General features: G+C 51.8%; 1 protein-coding gene across 6 annotated transcripts; it reads right to left on the reverse strand.

The window, feature by feature from the left end:
• Positions 1-152: 152 nt before the first annotated feature.
• On the reverse strand, positions 153-26,227 carry LOC126044511 (hematopoietic lineage cell-specific protein-like). Of its 6 annotated transcripts, XR_007507690.1 has the most exons (17): positions 26,078-26,226; positions 23,695-23,778; positions 21,759-21,832; positions 20,840-20,969; positions 19,490-19,600; positions 18,783-18,837; positions 17,195-17,305; positions 16,555-16,665; positions 15,848-15,903; positions 12,765-12,843; positions 12,394-12,530; positions 11,047-11,356; positions 10,217-10,288; positions 9,744-9,838; positions 5,692-6,040; positions 5,305-5,363; positions 2,723-2,807 (listed from the first exon to the last, which is right to left on the reverse strand). XR_007507690.1 is itself a non-coding variant. In XM_049814267.1 (16 exons), the coding sequence occupies exons 2-16, from the start codon at positions 23,776-23,778 to the stop codon at positions 1,097-1,099; spliced, it is 1,662 nt and encodes a 553-aa protein (XP_049670224.1). In that variant the 5' UTR covers positions 26,078-26,205; the 3' UTR covers positions 153-1,096. The 6 variants fall into 6 exon arrangements, 4 of the variants coding, with proteins under 4 accessions (XP_049670224.1, XP_049670223.1, XP_049670225.1 ...); XM_049814267.1 differs by lacking the exons at positions 5,305-5,363; positions 5,692-6,040 and adding an exon at positions 153-1,243 and having other exon boundaries at positions 2,709-2,807; positions 12,774-12,843; positions 26,078-26,205; XM_049814266.1 differs by lacking the exons at positions 5,305-5,363; positions 5,692-6,040 and adding an exon at positions 154-1,243 and having other exon boundaries at positions 2,709-2,807; positions 26,078-26,205.
• Between the last annotated feature and the right edge of the window lie 624 nt (positions 26,228-26,851).

The raw sequence follows: 26,851 nt of genomic DNA on the forward strand, positions 1-26,851 counted from the left end.
CAGTTTAATCATCATTAAAAAGAAACAACAACAACTTGTAAGGAAAAGGAAAATAAAGAATGACAGAGAACAGGGTGCAGGCAGCACACCAGGGGTCTGGAGGCTGACAGATGATGGGGGCGTGGAGGGGGTGGTGTGGAATATGGAGGAGGGAAAGGAAGCGGTGGGGAGCAGGAGATAGGAGAGCAGGGGGTGCAGGGGGAAACAACTCGCGTGGGTTAGAAACTCAAATGGGTGAAGGGGGTGGGCTGGAGCAGCGGGGGGCATATGGGGGAGAAACACACGCTGGGGAGAGGGTAGGTGAGGGTACAAAGGTGCATGGTGGGACACAGGTGGGGATGACCTACCCCAGGGAGTCCACCCAGGATGATCCACAGCAGGTAACTCACCTGGGATAACCCGCAACAGAGCATCCACACCAGATCATCCACGCTGGGAGGACCCCCAGCAACGCCCCTCAAACTGCCTGTGCTTCACCCCCCGTCTTCCCCAAACTGGGGAGTTTTTTTGCTCTTTCAAAATACTCAGTTTGGGGTGTGTTTCAGTGCTTTTCCACAACATAAAAAGGGGTGATCTTTTGGTTGTGGTTTGTGCACGCAAATGGGGTGGGGTTTTTGCTTTCCAGCTGCGCAAATCCAGGCGGATTTGGCTTTCCCAGGAGTCCCAAATTTGTTTGGTATTTTTCCTTTGCAGACCCAGAATCAGGGGGTTTGGGGTTGTCCTGGTTTTGGCTGGAATAAAGTTAATTTTCTTCTGAGTAGCTGGTACAGGGCCATTTTGGATTTAGGATGAGAATAATGTTGACAACACACTGATGCTGTAGTTGTTGCTAAGCAGTGTTTATACTAAGTCAAGGACCTTCCAGCTTCTCATACCGCCCTGCCAGCAGAGGCTGGGGGTGCACAAGAAGAGTCGCTGAGCTAAAGGAGGATTCCAGGTAAAAAAGGTCAGCTCGAAATACATCACCTCCTCTAAAAGTTAAGAGCAATTTGAACACTTAAAATCAGCATTTAGGCTAATCGATACCATTTTGAACACCTTCTTAGCATACAAGTAAACACTCTTGCCGGTGTTGGAAAACTGTCTCCTTCCTTCCTTACAGCACTGCTGCAGGGAGATAACCCTGGGAGGCTGCAGGACGAGGTCGTACGCAATCAGAATCTACACTTATGGATCCACCACAACAGCTACAGCCCTTGCACTGCTGCTGCTGCTTTGCATCTTGCTTGTTTGGTGAATAAAGCTGAAAGTGAAGTGGAAAACTTCAAAGAGCAAAATGAAAAATAAAGAATAAATCTCAGTAATTCACTTTACACTAAAAAGGTGTGCCCATGTTTATATACATCCAATGAAAACACTTATACTGTAAAAGTATTTGATTTCCCTTTCCCATTACCTTAACTTGCACAGCTCTGAATTCGTACCGTTAAATTATCCCTCTCCAAAGTACACAGTTATAATGGGACTAGGGGGTTTTGTGCGTGTTGCATAATGTGGAGGGACACCTGGCCAGCTGAGCTGCCCAAGAGAGGCGCTACTGAACTGCCAGGGAAATGCACCATTGAAAGCCAGACAGAAAGTACTTCAGAGCACTCCGTCAAAACATCAGGAAAAAAAACCCATAACATTCAGTTGCCTCTCTTTTTAAACGTTTAGAAAAATACCTAACTGCTTACATACACCTAACACATCATATACTACAGCTATTTGGCAGTTACAGTTTAAACAATGCAAGTCAGTTTGTAAAATCCCCAGTGCTGCAATACCTCAGACTACTAAAAAGCACTGGTGGATTTCCTAATGCTTTTGGCAGTACTGAAGCAGGCAGAGTAACACGTTTTCATGTTATCTCGACTGTTACAACTGAGAAACCAAACACCAGTGATGCCATCAACTTTAGGAAGATGGGCTGTGCTTGGGTCTTTGGACTTTTTTTTTTTTACTTTTTTTTTTTTTTTTAAAGAGAGTGAAAAGTCTTGTTACTGATGACTTCTACTGTCAAGTCAATCACCTCTGAAGATCCACTCTGATGGGAAGTTCCTAAAACAAAATTTCTTTGAGTGAGAAAGACTTCCATTTTGGAAAATCTCTTTCCAACTGAAGTCAAAATTACACACTGTAGGTTAAAGGAAAAAATACATTCCTGAAGCAGTAACTCATCAAAAACACCTCAGGGCTCACTGTCACTAGTTACAAGGCTGCTAATGCTTCCTGGGAAAGCCTGGGAAACACACAGATGCGATGCCCGTTTGTCCTGTTTTGTCCCCCGTCTCTTCTTTGACCTTGATTGCTTTTAGTACAGATGCTAATTATCTCCGTAACGTTTTTGAGTACTACTATAAGATATTTTAAAAAACTCATTGACTGTAAAAGCATAAAGCTTTTATCATGAAAACAAAGTCTGTTTCTTCTGAACACCTGAACTCTTACGAACAGTTTCTTCCCTCTTTTAGTACAAAATTATTTTCACAGTATCATGTACTAGCAAGCACACAGAAACAGATGATTATGCTTTCAGGAAGAGAAAATAAACTGAGGGAAGTAAGCTTTGTATAGGTGTAACATGCTCCAGAACAGAACTTATTTTTAGTATTTCTGTTAAAATATTTCACGTTAAAAAAAGTAGAAGGAGAGTTGGCACACTCTCAATGTTAAAGTCCATACCGCAAGTACCTTTGCAAAAACGCAGACACACATCGTAGGCGTACCTTGTACTTGCAGGCCACTACGGAATCTTTCCCTCTGTCTCGTACTGTCACGGCAGAAGAAAGGGCAACCACAACGAAACGGTGCCAGCTGACATCCAGCTGAGAGAAGAAAAAACCCAACACATTAGCGCAAAGCTGCCTTTTTTTTGTGAAGGTTTGTGAAGACAGTATGACTGAGCGGAGGAAAAAGTATTTTTGCATCATCTTCAGTACAGTTGTTGACACAGGCCACTAGAGCTTTTGCATCTTTCAGACAACTATGCCTTTTTTTTTTTTTTCTCCTTTCTTTTTTGACTCATTGGCAACTTTACTTTCACAAGAACTCACTTTCCTAGATACACGCAGGTGACACACCCAGAGACCTACATACATTTTCTTAAGCTTTAGTACAGCCAAGGCTCCATCAAACCTATACGTCCCAAGTTGAGTATTTTTGCTAAAGAGCACAGCAACACATCTGTCCTTGTGAACTGCCTTGTTGCAAAAAAGGAATCATTTTTTTCCAGTCCATTGCTCCAAACGGGCAAGATCTTTTAAAACCACAGTTGTGCCACCAAACCCGCTCAGGGTCCCTCCTAGCTTTTGACTGCCCTGAGATTTAACAGGCACACGCTCCATTCCACCTTCCAACTGCAAAAATACGTTAACGCTCTCAGACCCAGAGTGCAACCCTACGGATGTCCACGCACACAGCCCTCTGTTTTGATGAGGAGCCACCAAGCATCCCTGCAAGCACAGCTGCACGCGCCAGATCAGTTTCACCTGCGCTGCGAGTTACCGGTTTGTAGTGAACGTAGTTTCTGATGCTTTACACCGAAAACCGTACCTCGACGCTTCGCCACAGCAGAAATGACCCATCACTAGGACACTACAAAAACGCAGTAACACCAACTGCAAACCCACAGCAGCAACAGCTCCAGAAATATTTAGACCAGGAACAAGGGAGAAAAATAAAACAACTTCATCTCACGCACAGGGGAGCGGCAGGCAGAGAAGAGGGTTGGCATTCTGAGCCCTTACAGAAAACAGGCATTCTCCTTCCATTCCTCAGCCCGTCCGTTAAGGTCCAAATGCTGCAACACTACTAAGACAACGTCGAGAGTAGGGAACAGCAGCCCTGCCACTGGACTTGCCATTGACCCATGCTATTTACGTAGCAGGACGCAGACGCAGAGGGACACGTTTTGCCACACGCAACCCTGAACTTCCTGAAAATTTATGTTTACCAAAAAAAGCCATTGGGAACGTATTGCCAAACAACATTCGGCAATAAAGCTTTGATACGTTTGACACACGCAAGTTTTTGGTCACTTGCTATTTGCTTCCTGTTGCTGCTGCTGTTCTTCCTTTAGAAATTCTACCTGTAGCCAAGTTATTCACTACTGGTTCAAGCATTTGCCTTCCTGGTATTACCAGCACATTCACAGAGGCAAGTAACTTAACTGCTCTTCTACAATTATCCAAACGACAATTACAGCCATGAAAGAGAAGGAGAGGTCAGGCAGCAGAAGAGCTCTGCAGGCTGGCACCAGTCAATATTGCACTCTCTAAAAACAAACAACACCACAACAAAACCATGACCCTGTATCCTCCTTTTTTTTTTTTTCTTTCAGAGCTCATCCCTGCCTCAGCATTTTGTCTTGTCAGAGCATGAAGCGCAGGTGATCCGTACCCTGACGACTTCTGTGTGTGATGAACGCCTGTCCAGAAATAGTCCAGATCTGCAAGACTGGCGTCATTTTTATGGTTTTAATCATCATAACTCAAATTTTATGTACTCACGCATTTGTGAGGAAACTAATTAACTTTTAGACGCTGCCTCTCCTTTTTTTGGGAGGTGGGGGTGGAAATGTGTTAGAGACTGAAAAACGTTACGATTCAGAGCTCCCAACCACGAGGGAGTGGTGGAGAAATCAATGAAAGCAAAGACCAACAGCAGCAACTTCAACTGAAAGTTGGCTTTAATTCCGATCACATACTTAAGCGACTCTCCAAGTCTATGCCTCGGTCCTAGGAATGACTAGCCCCTTTTTGGAAGGACAAACTTTTTTACTTAAAAGTCCTAGACTGAAGACTCCACTGAACGAAATGGGGATTGTGCCACGGGACAACATGCCATCAACACTCTTAATGGAGAAGAAAAAAAAAACCCCAACAAATAAAAATCAAGTTTAAGTACCAGTTCCCATCATGTTTCACTCATTACATTTCTACTGGCATCTAGGTGCTCAAAAATGAACTACAGGGACACCACATATTCCTAAAAATTCAGTTATACATAAAAAAGTAAAAGGCTATTTCCAACTTGCCCATAAAATCAACATGAACAGAGAGAAGAGAAACACTCGACCCTGAAGAAGCTAACAGGCAGCTCTGAATTTACCAGACAGGAAATTTCATTCCTTCACCTGAAACAAAAACACATCAAGGGACCAGTTCAGGAACAGGGCATGATCTGTTAACAGCAATTTTTCCATCAGCTTTTCTGCACTAGCAGCAAATTTGCCTTCTCTGTGGGTTTAACGTGGAGCATCTGTAGTGCCCTCGAACTCACAAGCGTTTCTCTCCGCTCCCCCAGCCCGATACGTGCGATTACCTGAGCAGCAAGCGGAATTGACCACGCAGGATTTTCTTCGTGTGACGCGGAAGGTGACACTGGGAGAAGAGGAGACAAAGAAACGAACCTACTTGTCACACCCAGCCAATGGTGAAAAGACAGGGGAGATTCTGCCGGAAGGGCTCTGCACCCCAGGAGCTCCTGCTGGCCGGTTTCTCTCCCCTTTGCCTGGTACTGAGGGGACGACGACACCTCGCCCGCGCCCCCTTGCGGGGGGGCTGCCCCAGGAGAGCCGGGGGACCCCCACCTCGCTTCTGCCTGCGGGAACGGACCGGGCAAGACCCTCCACGCAGAGAGGGGAGCATGGCGTGGATTGCATCCCCGAGGGAAGAGGCTGGGCTCCCTGCTGGCAGAAGGACAACTCACCTCCCCGCTGCTCGGAGCTGCTTGCTGCGGACAGCCCTGCCTGCGCCCGGCCGCTCTTCGGCCGTGCTGGGAGCGCAGTCCGGCCGACAGACGCTCCAGCGAAAAGATGCTCCAGCTAATCGCACCTTCTGCTCGTTACAGCCGCAGGTACTTTTGCCTCTGGCTAATGCACGCTCCAGACAGTGGACACCCCACCTCTTTCCAGCTCCCGCTTGCTACAGTTCTGGCTTGTTGAAGCCCCAGCTCCGCACTGAAGCTCCGGCTGATTTCAGCTGCTTCTCCTTACAAGCTCCAGCTACGTGCAACGGTCTGGGCTTTCCACAAGGCTGTATATCAACTGCTGTCAAAACTGGAGCATTAGGATTAAACATCAGAGTTACATGCCAAGTAAATATCCGTTAGTTTGGGCAATTAATTACTTAACAACTATTCTGAGCAGTGCAGAAAGAAGAGCTGGAGTCCAAGAGGGCACATGGGGTCTGAAAAGCGCCTTTCCCCCCACAGACCACTGCAGATGTTGAGTTCGGCCCACTGCGTGCCGGCCTCCCGAACTTTGGCGTCCGACACAACCAGACCCCCATCTCCGGGGAGGGTCCACGCACCCTGCCCACCCCCCGCTTCCCCCCGCAGCCCCCAACACCCTCCCACCCGCCTGCAAAACCAGCCAAGCCGGCTCCCGCTTTTGGCCCCCACACCAGCTGACTGGGGGCCCATTTGGGAGCCAAAACACCCGGCTGCTGAGCCTGTTCTCAAGGCCCAAACACGCAGGGCCGGACCTCTGTTTCTGGGCCCAAAGCTGGGCAGCTCGGTCTGTTTCCAAGCACCCACATCAGCCACGCGAGCCTGTCCTCAAGCCCCAGGAACAGAAAACTTGTTCTCCATTTCTGACCCTACAGCACCCATGGGCGACGCCAAGCGTCGCCACCCCACAGCCCTGCACCGCCGGGGCCCCACACATAGTTTCGGGGAGCGCTTGGGACCTGTGGAGGGCCCGGCCCCACGCCTCTGCGGGGCAGCCCCAGCACAGGCAGGGCGCCACTTCTCGATTGCCGTTTCAGGCTTTATTTCCCCGCCATCAGCGGCACGGCCAGGCCCCCACCCCAAACCCCCCAGACGAAGCACCCCCGTGGGTAGCCGGGCCCAGCCACCCGGAAAACAAGAAAACCAAAGAGGGAACAAGAGAGAACCGCGCTCACGGCGTGGCCTCTGGCAGAGGGAAAGAGGCAGCAGCGACCGTTATTACCGCAGCTCCGCCCTGGACGGAGCCCCTCCGTCCGCAGGGGCTTCCGCGGACGGACGCCGCTCCTTCCCCGCGCCGCTGCTAACGGCACCCGCCTTAAGGGAGACTCGAGAACACCGGAGGGCCAGCTTGCCGCCCTCACGACAGGGCTCGGGGGCTGCCTGCGGCTGCAGCACAGGCTTCAGGGGAGGGGCTGCAGCTGGGGGCAGCCGCACGGGCCGAGCGGGGCCGGGGGAGCTCCGGCGACTCGGGGAGGCGCCCGCTGGCCGCGCCTGGGGGGTGCCCGCCTCCGTCCCCTCTTCCCTTCTGTCGGCTCTCGGGGACCTGCCCGGCGCTGCCCTGGCCCGGCTCGCCTCCGGCGGACCGGGAGCCTGCCGCGGCGGCCGCTTCGCAGCTTCCCGTCCCGCCAGCCCCGGGCGGCCAGTGGACAGGAGGCACCCACCGCCCCCGCCGCCGCCCCCGCCGGAGGGGATCGCTCGCCTCACCCGCGGTCCCGGCGCTCGCCCGCTGCCGCCGCCACCCGCGCCCTGCGCGTCGCCACGCTGCTCCCGAGGACCGCGCCTGCGCCGGAGGGGCCGGAGCCGGCGAGCGAACGTCGGGCTGCCCCACGCGAAGCACGGCGCATGCGCCCGGGAAGCGCGTCCGCACGGCTGGTCGGGGAGCGGGCGCAGCGGGAAGCCCGCGGAAAACCACGCGAAACCGGCAACGCTCCTGAGTCTGACCTGGTCGGACTACGCCGCGCCCGAGAGCCGCGCTGCTGCCCGGCCGCCGAGTCCGCGAAAACTACAGCTCCCGGCATGCCCCGGGAGGCAGCCTGCCCTGCTGCCTGACCCCGAGGGGACGCCGCTTCCGTTCCCCCCCACCCCCACGCTAGTGCAGCCGCAATCCCCGCCGAGCCCCCAGCGCCGGTCTGGGCCGCTCCGGCGCGCTCCCGCCGCCCAGCTCCGGACAGTCGCCGCCGCTGGCGCGCTACGGCACGGCACGGCGCGGCCCCGCTGCCGCTCCGCGCGTCCGACACGGACCCCGCCATCCTCCTCGGGGCTTTCCCCGGGACCCACCGGGCGACTGCGCAGCCCCGCCGCGGGGCCCGGTGCTCCCAGCCCCCCGTAAGCCCCCAGGACCCCCCCCCCCCGGCCTGGGCACAGGCGGCCCCCACCTCCCCTGGGCCACCCCCACCTCCCCTGGGCCACCCCCGCCTGGGAGGATTCGCGGTCCGAGGGACGCCCGGCCCGGCTCACCTTCTCCCTCGTGGCAGCCGCAGCCCGGCCGCCGCTCAGCTCCTGCCCGGACTCCCACTAGCCTCGCCGCGGCCCCTCCCCCGGCAGCCCCCCCTTTCCAGGGAGGGGCCGTCGCCATCAGCTTCACTGCCCGCACCTGCGGCTCCTCCAGCCCCGGCCCGCAGCCGGAGCCCAGCAGGAACGGGGGGGGCACGGCCCGCCCCCCCCAGTGCCTCACCTCCTCCTCCCCTGGGCTCCCTCACAGCCCCTCGCCCCGTGCAGAGGGAGCGCAAACGCAGCCCGGAGGGCAAAGGGGCCGGCCGGCCAGCGTCTATTCAGTCAGTCGCGCGCCTATCGAGTCCTGCCAGCGAGTCTGCTCCGGGGCTCGGGGCGCCCCCCGGCGCTCCCCCTGCCCCTCGGACACCTCTGATAGCACATTTCCATACGTTCTGTATGGCACGTCTAAATATTTGGGTGGTTTTAATACTTTGTACCAGCTGTGGTTTGCTGCTAGGTGACTGTAAAAGTGAGATTTGGTAAATAATTGTTAGAAATCTTATACTAACGCTACAACTGAAACAACAGACAAAAGTATAGCCGAGCAATTAACTAGCAGAGGTAGGTACTCCTAAGTTTTGCAGTTCTTTGCTCTTATGACAAGATGTTCCCCTGTAAGCTAAATGGGAACAATGCTGAAACTGATCACATGTGATTGAAACTGCGTTAAGCTTCAAGATCAAAGAACAAGGACAAGAATAAAGACTTCGAGGACAGCCAGCAAGAACTTCAAATGGGTCGGTGGTCACAAAAGCACCCCTTTGTCTCAGATGGATCCTTCATTGCGCGTGATCGGATGTAGGCAGTGCTATGATAATTGGTTGCCGTCGTTTTTATGTATATGTATACTAATCTGATTAATAAGCAATTACTTATTCTATATAACCTGTTTGTGCTAAAGCTGTGGCATGCACGCTAGGTGGAACTATCCCCCGTGCATCCAGCGCTGCAATGAAGAACGCCTGCTTTCTAAAACTCCAATACGAGTCTTAGGGAGTTTCTTTGACTGGCTTTTCGGTATCAAGTGGAAACCCTTCTTGGGAACAAAGGCAAGTTTGGCCATCACAGTGCTCTTTTCCTTGCCCCTTGGGTAGGGTGAGATCCAGGGCTACATCAACTTTAAAAGATCCCATAGCTCATGTCCCTTCTGCCTTGACTGATTAGAGTTGGTGTTTCTTTTCTGCGAATTGCCCTGTTGGGAACAGGAATGGACACACTTTTGCTGTGTGGGACATGGGGGACAGCCTACGTAGAAAAGATGTCTTATATTGCACTCACATGCTGTTAAACCACCCCACCTTTCCCATCTGGAAGTCAACAGGAACCAAAGTCCTCTTGGGCACAGGATAAAACATTCCCTCAGACACTGCCAGTTTGCTCCTTGGTATTTCTTGCATGTAGACACACCATGCTGAGCCAAATTAAGCTAGTAACATGTAAAAGGCTGAAGCAGAGAGGCAAAAGTTTGGAAGGAAGCAGCTTGGATAATGCTGGTTTCACTGCAGAAGCTTCACATAATTTGCTGGAAAGAGGCCTACTTTGCCCCGGCACTGCCCCCGCCACCAGCCTTCATCAACCATCTCAATGTGTGTGATTGTGTCGTCAGGATCAAAAGAAATCTCATCATCTCCATCTGCAAAAATTGTTCAGAAAAGATAGTCAGAATGCAAAGATAACCCCAGAGACAGCTGGTTTTACATCCCTCCTCCCACCCCCCCCCAGGAGGAGCATATTGAACAAGCATTCTGATAACCCTCCCCTCAGAGTTTCATCTCATCCAACCCCCATCAAACAACACAGATAAAGCAGAGAAAGAGCAAGATTTCACAGATGAAATATGAAGCTTCTCTGTTCACAAGTCAGGTCTCATTCTGCTTTCCAAGAGCAAGAAATTTAAACCACCAAGTCGAAACCTTTTCACCACTGCTGATGGTATAAGCCACCACCTCCCTGTCGCACCACCCCAGACAGCTCCCAGTGCCTCTCCCCACAGCCTGGATGGCAGACCCACCTCCTTGGTAATCATAGAGAGCCACTGCACAGGTCCCAGGGCTCTCCACCTCATAAACATTGCCCGGTTCCCCTGCAGAAGACACGACAAGCAGATGAGAAAGAGGCTGAAAGCAGTCATATAGATCTGGTCAGTGCCACGTACCACCCAGCTGTCAGCTTTGGGGTGAATCACATCCAAACCCTATCAACAGGGAGAGGTGTACCATGGCTCAAAGCAAGGCATGACTTCTCTCCCGTTCTGCAAAGAGGGAGGTGGTGTCCTGATTCTTCATACTCCTCTCCCAACATAACTCCAGCCTCTCCACTTACCATCTCCAGTACCAGTGAAGCTGTGCCAGAAACATCAACAGCAGCCCGTGTAGTTTGCTTATGTGCTTGGAGGAAGACTACCCTGCACTCCTCACACCCATTAGACACCACCAGATCAGGTCTTGTGAGCACCAGCTGTTTGAGCAACAGGCTGAATTAAGAGGGCACTCCCAGGCCACAGTGCAGCACTGGCAGTTGCTTGCCCAGAAGCAGTGCACCGAGAACATCAGTCCAGGTCCAGCTTCCTCAGAGCCCAGGGCAGCCCTCTGGTCCTCCTGCCTCAGTCCTGCTCCAGCAGAATACTTGCTGCCTGGCCCAGCATCCCATGCAGCTGATCTCACACCTTAGAGCCAGGCAAGGGAGTGGGAGACAACCAAGTCTCTGTCATCATGGGCTGCTACTGTGAACACAGTAGCCTTCAGGATACAAGTTCCCTCTGGAGTTGGTCCCCATACATCCAGTGAGGTGAGTGGACAGATACGAGCTCCCCAAGACATAGGCTTTTCCAACAGTACTCACCCAGGTGGGGCTGGCTCTGGCTGGGCTCCTCAGGAAGGATCTCCTCATAGTCCTCACCTCCATCTCCTCCATGGTCATAGTTGGTATCCAGCTTTCCCAAGGGTGCTGGCAGCTCCTCATAGTCAGCACCTCCATTGGTACTGTCACAGTAATCAGAGGGCTCTGGCAGCTCCTCATAGTCTCCACCAACATCCAAACTTTCACTGTAGGTGGGCTGATCCTGGCTGGGGATCTTGCCCAGCTCTTCACCCAGATCTGCCGGCCTTGGTGGCAAAGTGGGTGGCGTTTCCTCATCCTCCCTTTTTGCTTCCTGCCATGAAGTGAGAAAGTGACAGGAAAGTCACTTGCAAAGCATCCACTGCAGGGAGCATTCCCATGACTGCACAGCACCCAACACAAAGGAGCCCCCTCCACTGCAGGGTGCCTTTAGTGCTACCATGACACAAATGGAGCACCATCCTCTGCACAATGGGGAAACAGCTTAGCCTTTAGGTCTGTGCTGAACTGGTACCTGGGACTGCTGTGAAGACCCTCGTGGCTCATGTATTTGAACCTCTCTCACATACTTAGCTACAGCTCACTGTACTGCCACTGAATTGACCCACTCCAAGAGCCCATCTCATGGTGTAAGGTGCTGTGCAGCGCATCACTGCTCCCATCATTGCTGGAAAAAAAGTCATCAGATCCCCTCAATCCCTTTGAATGTGATCCAGAGCAATGTCCATTCCCATTCCCAACAGAGCAACTCAGAAAATTTTCTTTCAGCTGAAATCTGTGCCAGCTCACAGAGCAACTCTGTTTTCCTCCAGCTGAAATCTATTCCAGCTCCCATAAACCTGCCCTAGGGACTGGACACTACCAGGCCTGTAATGACTACAGGCTCTGCAGAAAGTAGCCTCAAGGAGGGAACGTTTCAGGGAGTGCTTTATTGGTGAAACGTTATCTGCACACTGAATGCAGAAACAGCACAATGTAGAAGGATGTCTTGTAAACATGAGGGTTTGGGTGCAATCACCCATTTGGAAAACCCTGAATGCAGACTGCTGGAATGGCAATACTGAGGAGCTGTGATTGCACTGTGTTTGCCAGGGTCTAAAGGCAAGAAGGAGCCTAGGCCAAACCACAGGGGGCCATGGCTGGGTGCAGGCACGTCCTGATCAGTGTGCTGAAAGGGAAAATCCAGTGATAGCTGTGAAGTTCAATGGCAATCCCTGGTAGTGGCAGGGAAGCAGTTTAGGCAAGATGTTACTGTAAAGAGATCAGGTAGAAGGACACGGAGCTGCACGGCCCTGAGGAAAAGTCTGCTTCGCAAGCCTTGGAGGACATGGCAAGATGGCCATGGCTCACCTTCCACCGAGCCGCCTGGCACTCCCGAGCCTGCTGCCTCACCCGGTCCTCCTCTGCCTGCCTTCTGCTCTCCTCCTCTGCTGACTTAGCCATGTTTTCAAATCGTGACCGCAGGCTGCTGGTGCCACTGGAAGCTCCTGCAGAGAAGAGAGCTGATCAAGCCTGCCCAATGGCTCCCTTCTACCACCCCAAGAATCCAGGAGAAACCCAGACCTCTGCCTCTCCCAGAGGAACTTGCAGTTCAGCCACCTTCTCCTGCCCCTCAACACAGGTTAAATCCACATCCCACCACAGCACATGCCTGCCAGTGTGCTGCCACAGAGGAACCACATGTCCTACAGCTTCCCACCAAGCCCAGGGCTGGTACTCACTTGTCTCACCTGCCTCCAGTGGTCTTGTTTTTTCATACGAGGAGGTGGGAGCTGTCATCTCATCAAAGCCAGCAGCACTCTGCAAGAGAAAGTGAATAAAGTGTCCAGCTTGTTAGGCAAGGCCAGTGCTGAGATACCCTGCTGGGTTTGGCTACTGGTGACTGCAGGCTTTGTTCCCAGCTGTGTCTGTCCTCATCTGTACAACTGCCACAGCCCTGTGGAGGCTGCTTGCTGCAGCCCTGTTCTCCTGATGCCTCCCTGTGCTGTGGAAGTGCCTGCTGCCCTCCAGCCAACGGCAAGGGCTGCTGCTGCTAGAGGAGTGGTGCTCCAAGGGCTGAAAAGGCTACATGGAGCCAAGCGGAGGAGGCTGCACAGTGGCAAGGCAACTTCTGCATGGGACAGCAAGGCTGGGCATTCAAGGCAGAAGCGCTCACTGGTAACACAGCAAATAGCTGAGTGGATGCCCAGCAGTCTATCACTTCCTGAGGTGCAGGGGCCCAATACATCCGTCCCCTGCACTCCCAGTGGTATGAGGCATGGAAGCACTTCGCTATTGGATGCACAGCTGCAGCTGCCTAACCACTAACAATGTGTGTCCCTTCAGCAGGTTGTTGCCTGCAGTATGTGTATACAGTAGCCTAGACTAGAAAGCATCAAAGTGAAAACATGTGTGAACATGTGAGATACCGCTAGCTTTATGAAGTGTGAAGAGATGGCTGAACTGGTAATAGTATCGATGGGATGTTTGCAGCAGAAAGAAAGTGAGATAGAGTGGGTTCATCTACTTTCATGAGAAAACTATTTCATACCAAGAGGAAACTGCTGGTAGGATCCAGGTTTCAGACTAATACAGCTACTTTTAGGGTTCTACCTGCAGGTGTCACCAATGGGCTGGGTGCCCGAGCTCCTACTACAGTCAGTGGAGCCCAGAGAGCAGCTCTGCTGTCCTTAAAGAAAACACAGCTGAGCAGGCAAACAGCACTACAGGCTCAGAACCAGGTCTACACAGACCACAGCAGAGACTTGGACATGTTGTTTATACGACAGCATTTAAATTTAGGAGTCTTAGTGTGAGAGCTGAATCCTACACTTCGTATTCAAAACTTTATCAAAGAGGAGTTAAGATTGCCTGGTGGTATATTGCGCTCTACTCAGCAGCAATGAATTCAGCACTACTCCAGTGTCTAAAAACCAGGCAATCAAGAACTTAGGTACTTGCCCAAATAACCTTATTTTTACCATCTTTGATTATGCTCCAATATTCTCAAAATGCACAAATTCGTGTTCCACTTTGAGCTAATAAGAACTGCTTATCCCCTCTCTGCACACTGCTCCTCCAATGACCCACAGCCCTGACTTTTGTACAGCTGCTCATCTGATTTTGCATGCTTTTTCTGCCACATACATGATACCTTGCCTTTTGACCATGCACCTCCATTTGCTGTTGTTAAATTCATAGACCATGCTAATCTCTTCCATGGGCAGAATGCCATTCCCACTCTGCTACTGGCCCAGCCTACACATGCAGCATAGAAAGGAACATGCTTGGTGGTTACAGGTATGTGTTTATGTCCTTCCTTGGCTCAGGGCCCTGCAGAAAGGTCCTTATCTGCTTCCTCCAGCTTCAGAGTATGGCGATGTTGGTATTGTACCAGGCACAACACTGTGACCCTAGCAGAAAAAGTGTGGTTCAGGGAAGGCACCCTCGCTTCCTCCTCCAAATGCCGCAAAGCCCCACCACCATCCAGGATTCTCATCTTTTAGGTTTTCCCCATCCATGCAGACCATCATCCACTGGCAAGATCCCCTTTCCTGATCAAGCTTGCAGGGTGGCCTGCCAAAGCACAATGTTGATTCAAGTGTCTGAGACGCTTTGCATTTTGACTGTATATGAGCCTTTGCCTGGTTTCAGCCCACACAGAAAACTTGAACCAGCGAACTGGATGACCTCTTCTCATGCAAGGTTGATCCCTGCCAATCCCATCCCTGCTGGGTTTTGTTAAGGTTTGCAAGCAGATGACTAGGCTTTGGCCTGAGATTTAGCTAAGTGAACAGACCATAAGAAACTCCTGGACAAGACAGATAAACCTCCAGAAGGTTAACAAACAAGGTTACAGACAGTGCCATGAGGAATGGCCCGATTTCACCAGTAGTTAAGGGGGAATGATATGGGGCCAGTCACTCATATACAAAGCCATACCAGCTGGTGAGTAGTATAAAAGGACAAGGAGCCAGCTACCAGAGAGGCCATAGATCTGCATCAGATACTGGAGAGACCAGGGAGGTCTTCAAGTTGGCTACTTGAGGGACCAAAGATTTAAGCCAGCTTCTGGGAAGCCTTGTTTGTGTGTGGGTGTGACAGCTAACAAACCTTATCCCTTTAGTAAGAACAGCTAGAGGAATGGCAGCCACAGTGGTATCACCTTCCTGCTGGAGGCAGTCCGAGGCAACAACCACTCTGTATGCATACTGCTTTCTGCACTATTATCACCTACCAGTCAGTGCCGGGGACCTCACACCAGATGGGCCTTCAGTCTGATCCAGCACCTGTCCTGTCTAAGAGACAGTTCCTGCATGGTGCAATAGCCTGTGGCCTCTCAGACTTCTCACAAGGCTGCACTCTCACAAAATTTAATCTCCAAGGAGCTATCACTGCTCGTCCTGACGGTACTAGTACACACAGGGCCTGTAGGAGTGATGGCAAGCAGCCAGACAGAACACGCCACTATCTCAAATGGTACTAGATATCCACGAGGCCACAGTGTGACGTCCTTAGAAAGCTCTTCACTGGCTCTGCTATTAAATTCTGCCCTAAAAGAAAGCAGGTGTATGACTGTTCAGTCCAAGAGTGGAATGATTCAAAAGCAGCTGAGAACAGAAAAAACTTTTTCTTCCTTCATTATGGTCACGCCAGGCTGCATTCCTCTGCACCCTCTGGTATTTACACTGGGCCAGTTCTCTCACCCTTGCAATAGTTATGCACTGAGCAGTGGGACCTCATCTCCATCTGGCAAGTCTCTTTTGCAGCAGTGCAGAGCAGTGATTAGCAAGAAGCAATTGCAGGCTGTAGCATGCAGTCTCACCTTATCTACTCTGTCCTTCTGGACTCCGTAACGGCCTCCAAACCCCTTGGCATAGTCTGTATGGAAAAAAAATGAAACTATTTTACGATGTTTTATATTCTGCGTGTACCTCCAACTTCAGTATGCTATGACCAGTGAAATGAGTTAGCTTTGTCTGCCTCTCATCACATATGGAACTAAATAGAGAAAAATACATGCAGAATGCTCTGGACAGTAGCTTTTAAGACTAATCCTTCATTCCTTTCAGCAAAGTGCACAGGTGTTCAGTGCTATATGCTGGCAAATCTGCTTCCAAGGCACTGGGGTGAGAAGTCAGTCATGCCATTTGAGTGCAATGGGGCCTTGTTCACTGAAGTAAAACATACAGTAGTCAAGCCATTCCTGGAATTTGTTTTGCCTCATCCCCATGTGCTCACCTTTTGAATGAGCTTATGATCAGGAATGTACCTCACAGAGAAAGTGCAGTATAATCTGGGAAGCCTGATTCAGGGACTTGCAGTCAATGTACCCCACTGATCCAAGCATGCACCTACTCTGGCAGAGTTTACCCTTGCACTTTGTGGGTTCACAATGTCCCAGCTGCTCCATAACATGCTATACACATTCAGTTTTCAGCAGCTGGATCTCTGTCAAGTGTGAACCACTAGCTCTAGGTCCACATGTGCTCCATGGAAATTGTGCTGCCATGTCTGGCAGCATTGCTGTACCTCTTTGGGATGCATGGGGTTGCATTTCCTCCTGATGGTCCCAGCCAAGGGCACTCTTGTCTTGACGATCCCTCTGCACTCCAAACTTCCCACCAAAGCCCACAGAATAGTCTTCAGCCACAGGGATCCAGATCATGGCATGGAAGAGAACAGACAAGGGAGGGAAAGAGAAAAGTGGCAGCGCCGTGAGCTCAGGTTGTCCTCACAGGGGCAACAGATTTCCCTTCCCAGGACTTGGAGAAAGACATGGAGCAAGGTCAGATTTCCCCACTGGTGGCAGCAGCAATAGCCCTCCCTCCTCCCTGGGACAGTCCACCTGCTATTAGCACCTGCCTGGGCTTCCCCTGTACCCTTCCTTTGGTGCCATGCGCCCAGGAGATCCCTGTGCCCATAGAAATCTGCTGCTCCTCTTCATTTAGCCTGAACTTTCTCCAGCAGTCATGCATCGTGCAATGGCTTTCCTCACCTGACCCATTCCGTTGCTGCAAGCAGTGGGCACCCAACAGCTCCCCACAGCTTTTCCACCATTCATGCAGCAGGTTGCAAAAAACCAAGCACAGTGCCCCACAGCCCCAGTGGGCATAGTCCCAAGCTCCAGTCCTGACACTGCCTGCTGCATTGCCCCCCCCCCCCAGCTCACCTTTCTGAGAGTCGTGCTTCTCTGCCTGGCTCTTGTAGTCAAATCCCACTGCCGCTTTGTCCACCTTATCCTTCTCCACACCGTAACGGCCACCAAAGCCCTTGGAGTAATCTGAGATGATGGATGGAGTGAAATGTTGCCCTGAGCATGGGGCTGGTGAGGGGAGGGGGTAAAAATGTGGAGCAGCACTGGGGAGGAGCACCAGGGAGGAGGAAGAGCAGCAGCAACAATCGAAAACACTAGAAAAAGCAAGGGGTTTGGAGGGGACAGAGTGGATGGCAGGGAGCACCATGAGGGCCACTGAGGATGAGGGCCCATGGGAATGGGTGCACATGGCAAGCATGGGTCATGGCAACAAGAGAACCTGAAGGCCATGGGCTGCAGGAGACACAGCAGGCTGAGAGGGCAAGTGTCTTGGGTTTGCATGGCAAGGTTTTGGTGGCCGGGGGGGCAACAGAGGTGGCTTCTGTGAGAAGCTGCTAGAAGCTTCCCCTATGTCCGACAGAGCCAATGCCAGCCAGCTGCAAGACAGACCCACTGCTGGCCAAGGCTGAGCCCATCAGTGACAGTGGTAGCACCTCTGGGATAATGTATTTAAGAAGGGAAAAAAAATGTTGCTGGGGCACAGAAACTGCAGCTGCAGAGAGAAGTGAGAACATGTGAGAAAAACAACCCTGCAGACCCCAAGGTCAGCAAGGAAGGAGGGTGAGGAGGTGCTCCAGGCGCTGGAGCAGGGATTCCCCTGCAGCCCCTGGTGAAGACCATGGTGAGGCAGGCTGTCCCCCTGCAGCCCATGGAGGTCCATGGTGGAGCAGATCTCCACCTGCAGCCCGTGGAGGACCCCACGCTGGAGCAGATGGATGCCCGAAGGAGGCTGTGACCCCATGGGAAGCCCATGCTGGAGCAGGCTCCTAGCAGGACCTGCAGATCTGTGGAGAAAGGAGTCCATGGAGCCCGTTTGCTGGCAGGACTTGTGACCCTGCGGGGGACCCATGCTGGAGCAGTCTGTGCCTGAAGGACTGCAGCCTGTGGGAAGGACTCACGTTGGAGAAGTTAATGGAGGACTGTCTCCTGTGGGAGGGACCCCACGGTGGAGCAGGGGAAGAGTGTGAGGAGTCCTGCCCCCTGAAAAGGAAGGAGCAGCAGAGACAACATGTGATGAACTGACCACAACCCCTATTCCCTGTCCCCCTGCACTGCTGGGTGTAATGGGTAGAGAATTCAGGAGTGCTTTTTCAGAAATCACTTCTTACGTCCTACAGTGCTTGGGTTCCCTCTGGAGCAGTTGCTCAGGACTTTTAGAGGATATACATGGGGGTGCGTGGTGGGGGGGTGTCTTCTCTGTTCAGCCATGACGTGGTTTCCGTCAAAGCAAAACACAGAGACAAGAGGAATGCACAACAGAAGGGTGGTGATAGGACAGCACAGAATGGGGCCGCAAGGGTGACTGACTGGGAACAGGAATCTGAAACAAGTGACAGGGGGGGGATAATAAAGGAGACTGTGCCACAGCAGACAGCACAGGATATTGGGAGCAGAAGAGAAGCTGGACAAAGTGTCAAGGGGCCATGCGTACACATGGACTTGCCTTTCTGGGACGAGTGTTTCTCCACCTCACCCTTGTATTCAAAGCCCAGTGCTGACTGGAAAAAGAAGGGGAGGAATGTCAGTTGTCCTGAGGGCCAAGCCAGGTCTCACCCACCCTCCCTCCCCCAGGGTCTGGGCTGGGACCCTGCTCCCTGCCTCGTGCTGCAACATGCAGGTGCCTGGCCCCTCCTCAGCTGGTAGAGGCCTCCTTAGCCTCTCACACCACCCCTGCTGTCCATCTGGCAGTGTGCACAGGAATGGGCCCTCAAGCCCATGCACTCCAGGTAAGAGGGCCACAATCCTGAGCCCACACCCCGTCATGATGCAAGGCAGCTGGGCAGCATCTCACGCCAGGATGTGCATGGGAGGGACGGCTGTCCCCATCCAGTCCTGCCAGGGCCAGTCACTGTGCATAGCACAGCTTGGGGGTTTGGAGATGTAAAACACCACAGCCCCCAAAACACAGAACAGTGCAAGCATGCAGAGAGTTAACCTTCACAAGTGCCCTGCAATTTGTCATCAGTCATCATCCTGCACACAGGAGGTGAGCTGCATGCTTCAGTGGAGAGTGTGGTGCATGGCATACCTAGACCTGCACCCATCAGCACTTTGAAAACTGCAGCCACAATCCTAAGATAGCACAGTATTTTACAGGCAGCACTGAGCACAGGCCGCAAGCACATATTTTAGCTGCCCTGTCCAACACACCTTGTCAGCTCGGTCCCGCTGGACTCCGTACTTCCCCCCAAAGCCCTGGGCTGCATCCGTCTGCGAGGAGTGCTTCCCAACATCAGCAATATACTCGTGGCCCACTGCGCACTGAAAAGAGAGACAGCATGACATGAGCACCCGCGGTCAGACTGGCAGCGGGGACAGAGACATAGGCACCACACAGCTGCTCTGCCCCACGGCCGAGATGCTTGCGGCCGTGAGGTGACAGGTCCAAACTGTCTGTCCTGGTGGTGGTGATGCCTTCCGCAGAGCCTTTGCCAGTACCAGCTCTGCTCTGAGACCTGTGATGCAGCTTCAAGGGCAGCTACCCGACACAACCGGCCCCACTGCCAGCTCATCATGCAAACTGTGGGATGCTGAATACCTGCTGCTCCTGAATGCCAGTGGAGTGGTGGATACTCACATGAGGAAACTGAGGAGAAAAGGATGGATAGGCATGCACAACTGAAAACCCACAGGCAGCAGGTCTGGCACCTGCTCCCTATTTTCTGTGTCTGAGAGTGAGGGTCAGCAGACCTGGCTGGGATCACCCTTTATGCCTACTACAGGCCAGGCCAGGGTCCCGCTGCTCCCTGCTGGAGGCGGTATGGCCAGCTATTGCACACATTCCTCAGGAGAAGAGCCAGAGGCTGAGTGCTTGCAACATCCTGGTAAGACCAGATGAAGGCCGAAGAGTTGCTCAACAAAAACATCCTCACTCTGCTCCAGCAGAAGGGTCTGAGTGTGGCTGCTCCATTTTGGCCTGCTGGAAATGTCTGTTTCTCCCCCTGCCATCCTGGTATCAGGCACACCCACAGTGACCCCATATATTGAATACTACTGCAATCTTACCATCTCACTTCTGAAAAAAAAGAAGTATCAAATGCTGAAAGGTACAGGAAGAAGCGTGATGATGATTACCAGAAAACACAAACCAGGTTTGACGTGAGAACAGAGAATATGAACTAGGGCTTCATCCTGGGGAGATGTGACAGAGGTCTGTGATGGAGAATGTGAGGAGGGAGTTATTATTCATTAGTTCTCCAAGCACAAGCAGGGAGGCACCTAATTTAATTCTTATGCAGCAGGTTTGAAATAAGCCACAGAAAGTCCTTCTTCACAGCAAAGGGGAGTATTGCAAGGAAGTTGCAGAGGCAAGTTATACAAATGGGTTCAAACAGATCCTGGAGACAGATTATGGGCTGGCTAGGTATGTGTGAATCTGTGCAGCCCTGCCAGCTCTCCATTCTCTCCCTCTAGGGTCAGGCCAGGAAACAGGGACGTTCCTTCCTTTATGAGAAAAAGCCTTTTCCACTGAGGCCCAAGGAAGCCCTCTACAAGTGTTACCTTATCCATTCGGTCCCGCTCTGTTCCAAATTTGCCCCCATAGCCATAGGAGGCCTTGGGGCCAGTCTCCAGCTCCTTCTTCTTGATGACGTCATGCTCCTCCGACACCTTGGTCCTCAGCTGATGGATGCTGGTGAGACAGAGAGAGTCAGGGCAAGTCCCCGTGGGATCGCACAGGCCCCCACTCAAGGCTATACCCCGTCCTCAATGGGAGCCCACACTTTCCCTTTTGTGTGCGCTGCACCAGCCCCACTGTGCAGGGCGGTACTGGGATGTACCGAGGGAGCTGCTGGATAGGGTCAGCTTCGGACAGGGAAGGAGCAGAAAGTCTTTGCCACAGGGACAGCCGCCGTCTGGAGGTACTTGAAAGCTAACCCCTCGCAGCATCGAAGGCGGCCTGCGAATGTTGCCTCTGGTGCAACACCCACAGCTCAAGCCCAGAGCCTGCACGCAGCCGGCAGAGCCCCGCCGGGCAGCCCGCAGCCCCCCGGGGCGGGGGAAGGCAGCGCGGCCCCGAGGCGCTCCTCGCCCGGGGCGAGGTCTCCACTCCCCTGCCGGGGCCGGAGGTGCACCCCACGCCGGGAGCCCCAGAAGAGGGGCCGCGGGGGACGAGCCCGAGGGCAGCCGCCAGGCCGCCCGCGCCGCCCGCAAAGCTGTCTCCCCGCGCCCCACGGGAGGGTGGCCCAGCCCCCGCCCCCCCACGCCCCCGGGCCGCTCCGCCCCCGCCGCGGCCCCGCTGCGCAGCGAGCCCCTTATTTGGCTGGCTTCGGCCAGCGCTGCCGCTTCCCCCTCACGGGACGGGGACCCGGCCGCGGTAACGGCCCGCCCGCAGGTCCCGGTCCCCAGATGCCCGTCGGAGCCGCAGCGCGGCCCGGGCCGCCCGCCCACCGCCCCTCGCGCCCCGCCGGGCCGCACTCACTCGATGTGCTCGGCGCGCCCGGAGCCCTCGACGGTTTTGGCTCCCCAGCGCTGCTCCTTCTCGGAGATGTCGTTCTGCAGAGCGAACCGCAGCCGTCAGCGGTCGGCGGGGCCCGCCCGCCCCCGCCCCGCAAAAACGGGGCTCTGCCCCCCGCCCCGGGCGCCGCGCTCCCGGAGGACGGCGCTCGGCGCAGCTCCGCCGGGCCAGGCCGGGCCCCGAGCGAGCCCGGACGTCCCGGGCCGAGCGAAGAGACGAGGACGGCTCCCGGGCGCGGGCGGGAAGCGGGCGGCGGGCAAGGCCCAGCGGGGACGGCCGGGGCCCGGGCGCCCCATCCCGACCGGCCGCGGCCTGCAGGGCCGGGCGCCCGGGGCCGGCGGGCCCGCGGGGACAGGGCGCGGGGCTGCGGGGAGCCCCGTCCCTCCTCCTCGGGGAGCAGCTAGCGAACAGAAATGCTGCGGAAACCCGTCGTTTGGGAAAAGGCTGGAAGAGCGCTGCAGTGAGCTCTTCGCTCAAGGTCCGCTGCTCTGCCTCAGCTTTGTTCCAACAGCACTTGTTTTGTCTTCTTTGTATTTGATAAATTGAAGGATCGATAAACACTTACCTAGTAGAAGGTAAAGCTAAAAATATGTACATACAAAACAGAATTTAAAAAATTAATACAAAGCCTTATTCTGTTGAGGGTTATTTTAAATGCTTCCACAAAGAGAAGAAATGAAGTAAAAAAAAAAAAAAAAAAAATTAACAGCCTAGGATTTTCTTTAAGTATTAACAATTTGGAACTTTGAGGAGGGGACTTGCTTTTCTGTCCCAAACTAGAATTTCTTACTGGAAATAACTAGGCAAGAGTGAACCTCAAAAACATAGGACTCTTGTGTAACGGAAGAGGCTGTCCAGCAAGAAATGTATCTTGCAAAGGAAACCAGAATCTCGGCAGAGCTCAGAGAGACCTGTGGCTGTAAAGCATGGCTGCCGCTCTTTGGCACCAGAAGGAGCAGGACTTCTGCTTTTCTAAGAAGTTTAGGAAAAGGGTATGAAGAATGACATGTCAAAGTCTTGAGATAGTAAAGGACTGTCTAGGTTAACCAAATACAGGAGACAAAGCAGTGCAGGAAAGTCTTGTGATGCCAAGTCAGTGGGTGATAAAACTGTAAATGAAGGTTAGTGTTAATAAGTACAAAAGGAAGGCATATGGAAAAAAAAAAACACTGAATTATATCTGCACAACAATGGTTCCAAAATATTTACCATTCAGGAAGAAGTACGAAATACGGAATTATGTGCGATTATGTAGAAGAGTAGCAAACACAGAATTGGCCGAAAAGCCGAAGTGTGAGTGACTTACTAGGAAAGGAATAGAGAATCAAATAGAAAATGAAAATCGTGACACTGTGTGAATGCATGGGGTTCCCACACCTCACCTAGAGAACTGGACTGCATAGAAAACAAGACTATTCAGAGGCATGGAGGTGCATCTGCACAGGGTGACCATAAATAGAGTGGGATTCTTCTGTCTGGAAAAAATGAGGGCAATGCTGGAATCCTGTAAATTCCAAACAGTGTGGGAAAGAGAAAATGCAAGTCTTTGCTATTTTTTGTAACGTAAGTTGTGGGGAGGACTCAGTGAAGTTACCAGGGAGCAGGTTTAAAAGAAACTGAATATTCTATACTCCTTAAGCGCTACTACTTGTAGTCAGATGTGGGGTACACTGATGTAGGAAGTTCTGGAGACATAGGTATGGGTCAGAAATGGCTTAGACAGATGACCTGGCAGTACCTGTGAGGGGTTGGTGAGACTTGGCTGATCCTGCACAGCCAGCGGTGCTGCATGCCATGCCTCACCCCAAGTCCTGGTCGAGTTGACCAGCATATGTCTAGGGCCAGTGAACCCTTTACAGCACCACCACCGATATTACGGATTACCACACCAGACACTCACCACGAAATCAGGGTCAGTGTCCCAGTCGTCTCCCTGAGCCTCAACCTTCATGGACACGTCATGTCCCACGACTGCTTTCCACATCTGCACAAGGAGGACACAGTATCACCCAGAGCTTGGCATGTGGGCATATCAGACCACAGCAGTCATAAGCGTAACTTGGGCTGGAAGGGACCCTTGCAGGCTATCTGCCCTGCTGAACTCTCTGTCCCTCATACAGCACAGGGCACCCCAGAATAGCTGCTCTTGAGCCCCAGCACCTCTTTCAGCAAAACACATAGGGATTTTAAGTGTAAACCACAGTTTTCATGCACATAGATTCTACAGTTAAAATGCACACCTTATTTTAATGTAAATTAGTGCTAGCATCCAACTACCAGATTCTGCTTTTCCAACATAGATTAATTTTCTGTGCTGTGGGAGACTGTTCCCTGCTTTAAGCTCCCTTCTGTTAAGCACAGTCACGGCACACCACCAGAGGCTGTGGCTTGTTCTGCCACCATGATACAATGCTTATCTACCTGAGGTCGGACTCCTCGATTCTCTTGTCTGTTTTCCAACCTTTTAATCACTGCCTAGTGTGGTAGAGAAGGTTCACAGAAAAGCTGTACGCTGGTCTGACAGTGCTGGTACAGTACACTGTGTGGTGTTTAGGTCTGTTATATGGTAAAAACAGGAAATGGAGCTAAAATAATTAAGTGTTCAGGGCTGAAAAGGCTGAAGCTGCGGTAGTTCGGCTTGTACAGGCTGTCCAAAGAGGCCTGGAGGAAGTGATGGGCCCAGGAAGAGGAAGTTAAAGTAATGTGAAATCTAAAACTCCTGCATTTCATTTTCAAGGTGACTGTGAAAAAAGGTGACAAAAAAGCGCCTCCCAAACAACAGTTTCTACAAAATAAGAGGCAGAAGAAAGATTACATGGCTTGACTGCCCCCATACAACAGAGCAATCATTCTCAGCAGAGTTCTCACGTCCCACCACCTATTACTGCCTGTGGTGTTGAGGAGCCCCAAATTGTTCTTACTGTCGCCCAGAGCAGCTTTTCACTGGGGCAGAAAGACTGAACAGAATGTGCAGCAAAGACTGGGCTGCTGGGCCATGTTTCACACCACTGCAAACATCACATAAACCTGTGAACAAACCAACAGGAGGGAAGAGAACAGCTTTGTGGTGGATCCTCATTTGACAGCACACTTTTATTATGTACTTCTCAACAGCACTAATTCCACAGTCCCACAACCATACAGTAGCCTACAAACTCGCCCCAAGAGCCCAGGAGAGTTGCTTTCTGTGCAAGCAAAATGTTTATGCTGAATGAGTAATTAATTGTACAACACAAAAAGCTGTTAAGTGAATAATAACCTTCCAGTTCAGCAGAGTGCAGTGTTCAGTTCAGCCTCACGCTGCCCTTACCAATTGTCTAGAGAATCAGCACTCTAAGACCAGGGAGCAAAGACAGCAGAAACTAAAAGAGCACAGAAGGGATGAGTCTTTCTTTTGTTAAACAAAAGCCAGTTAGTTAGCTAAGGGAGAGGATTTAGGACCAAGGCAGATTTACTGTGAAGATCTGGCTTTAGGCCTTCCCCAGGATGTCTCAGGGGGAAGGAAAAAAAAATAAAATTGTCTTACTCCGGAACGCAGCAGCTCTGTGACATACTCTGCTGTGCTTGTATGCACTGACGGTAATCTTATGACAAACTCAATATAGCTAACTGCAAATAGAAGCAGGGGAAGCAGGAAGGCACATGTGGAACAACATAGCACAATCTAACAATACCTTTCATCTCCTTTTCCCCTCCCTAATTTATTAGCATCTCTCACTCCAAAGATTTTTAAAGTTTGTGCCTCATTTTTGTTAATGATAAGGCAGCAGCAATAACCAGCTATCACAGGGTTGTTCAACAGGGCAGCTGATTTGAGCAGCTAGCTCAAATGCAAGTTGTTCAGGGTTTTAAATACTGCTGTAAATGGTTGTCAACCACCTACTCTCCAAAGCCACCCACCATGCAACTTGGGAACCATGACAAAGCACAGACTGTATTCACACCACAAGGCTCCAGACACCCTCTATAAAGACGAGTATCAGCCAGAGTAGGATCTCAACCCTTTAGTTTGTCCCATTTTTTCTCCCTTGAAAACATTCACTACAGCACAAATAGGGGCCTACTACACTTAGCGCAGTCATGCTAGTTGATTTGGAGACATTGTTCTTCAGAGCCTCAAATACAAAAGCAACAACAATGACCAAAGAACAGACCGAGAAGCAAATGCCCAGCGCTATCAGCTCACACAAACTGGGTCAGGAAGGAGTTGTCTGCCTACCAAAACCCGACATTTTGTTGTTGTTTCTCACTTTCCACTCCCAAAACCCACTCAGTTTTCTTACCTTAAAGGGCTCACCAGCTCCTGCTGGCAAACTGGCTGCTTTTTGCTCAGGCACCTGTTGCTAGCGGCAGCTTTTGGACTGCTGTGTGTTCCGAGTTCCTGTTTTAACTTCAGCTATCTTCACTTCCTCTGTCCCAGCCCCCAACTCACTCACTGCTCAAGTCCTTAGTCCCAGAACGTGCCCTTGTGCGCTGCAGTTCCCTTGCATGCTGCCAGTGCTCTGGGACACAGACAAGGCGTGTACCCAGGATACAAATTGCGGACTCTGTGAATAGCGCTTGATGCGGCGCAGTTAAATTTCTTCATGTGCAAAACCAGATTGTGATCTCCATTTTCATCTCTTCTGAAAAACCATTATGCCACAAAAGGACAAAAAAGTTAAAAGGCTGAAGCCCCTGGGCTTGACAATTACAATGAGATCTGAAGAAGGCAAGCTACTGCTTACAGAAATTGCTATGAAATTTGACTCAGTACTTTACAGCAGAATTAGAAATGTTTATAAACACACAAGGCATACACACACACACATATATACACATACATATATGAAAACTCTTCCATTAAAAAAAAAAAAAAGCAAATAGCTTGAACTAGGAAGATGGAAAGCATGTAGTTAAAGAATCCTAAGCACTTACAGATCAAACTCTTTGCTGCAAGAGTACATTGGTACACTGCTTACTGGTGGGAAGTGCACAATTTTGGAATGAGTAGTATGACTCACACTAGTTTGACACTAGATAGACATCTCAAACCAAAAAAACTTCCTTTCTGAATG

This window comes from Accipiter gentilis, chromosome 11, assembly GCF_929443795.1.
Source record: "Accipiter gentilis chromosome 11, bAccGen1.1, whole genome shotgun sequence".
Taxonomy (NCBI): Eukaryota; Metazoa; Chordata; class Aves; order Accipitriformes; family Accipitridae; genus Astur; species Astur gentilis.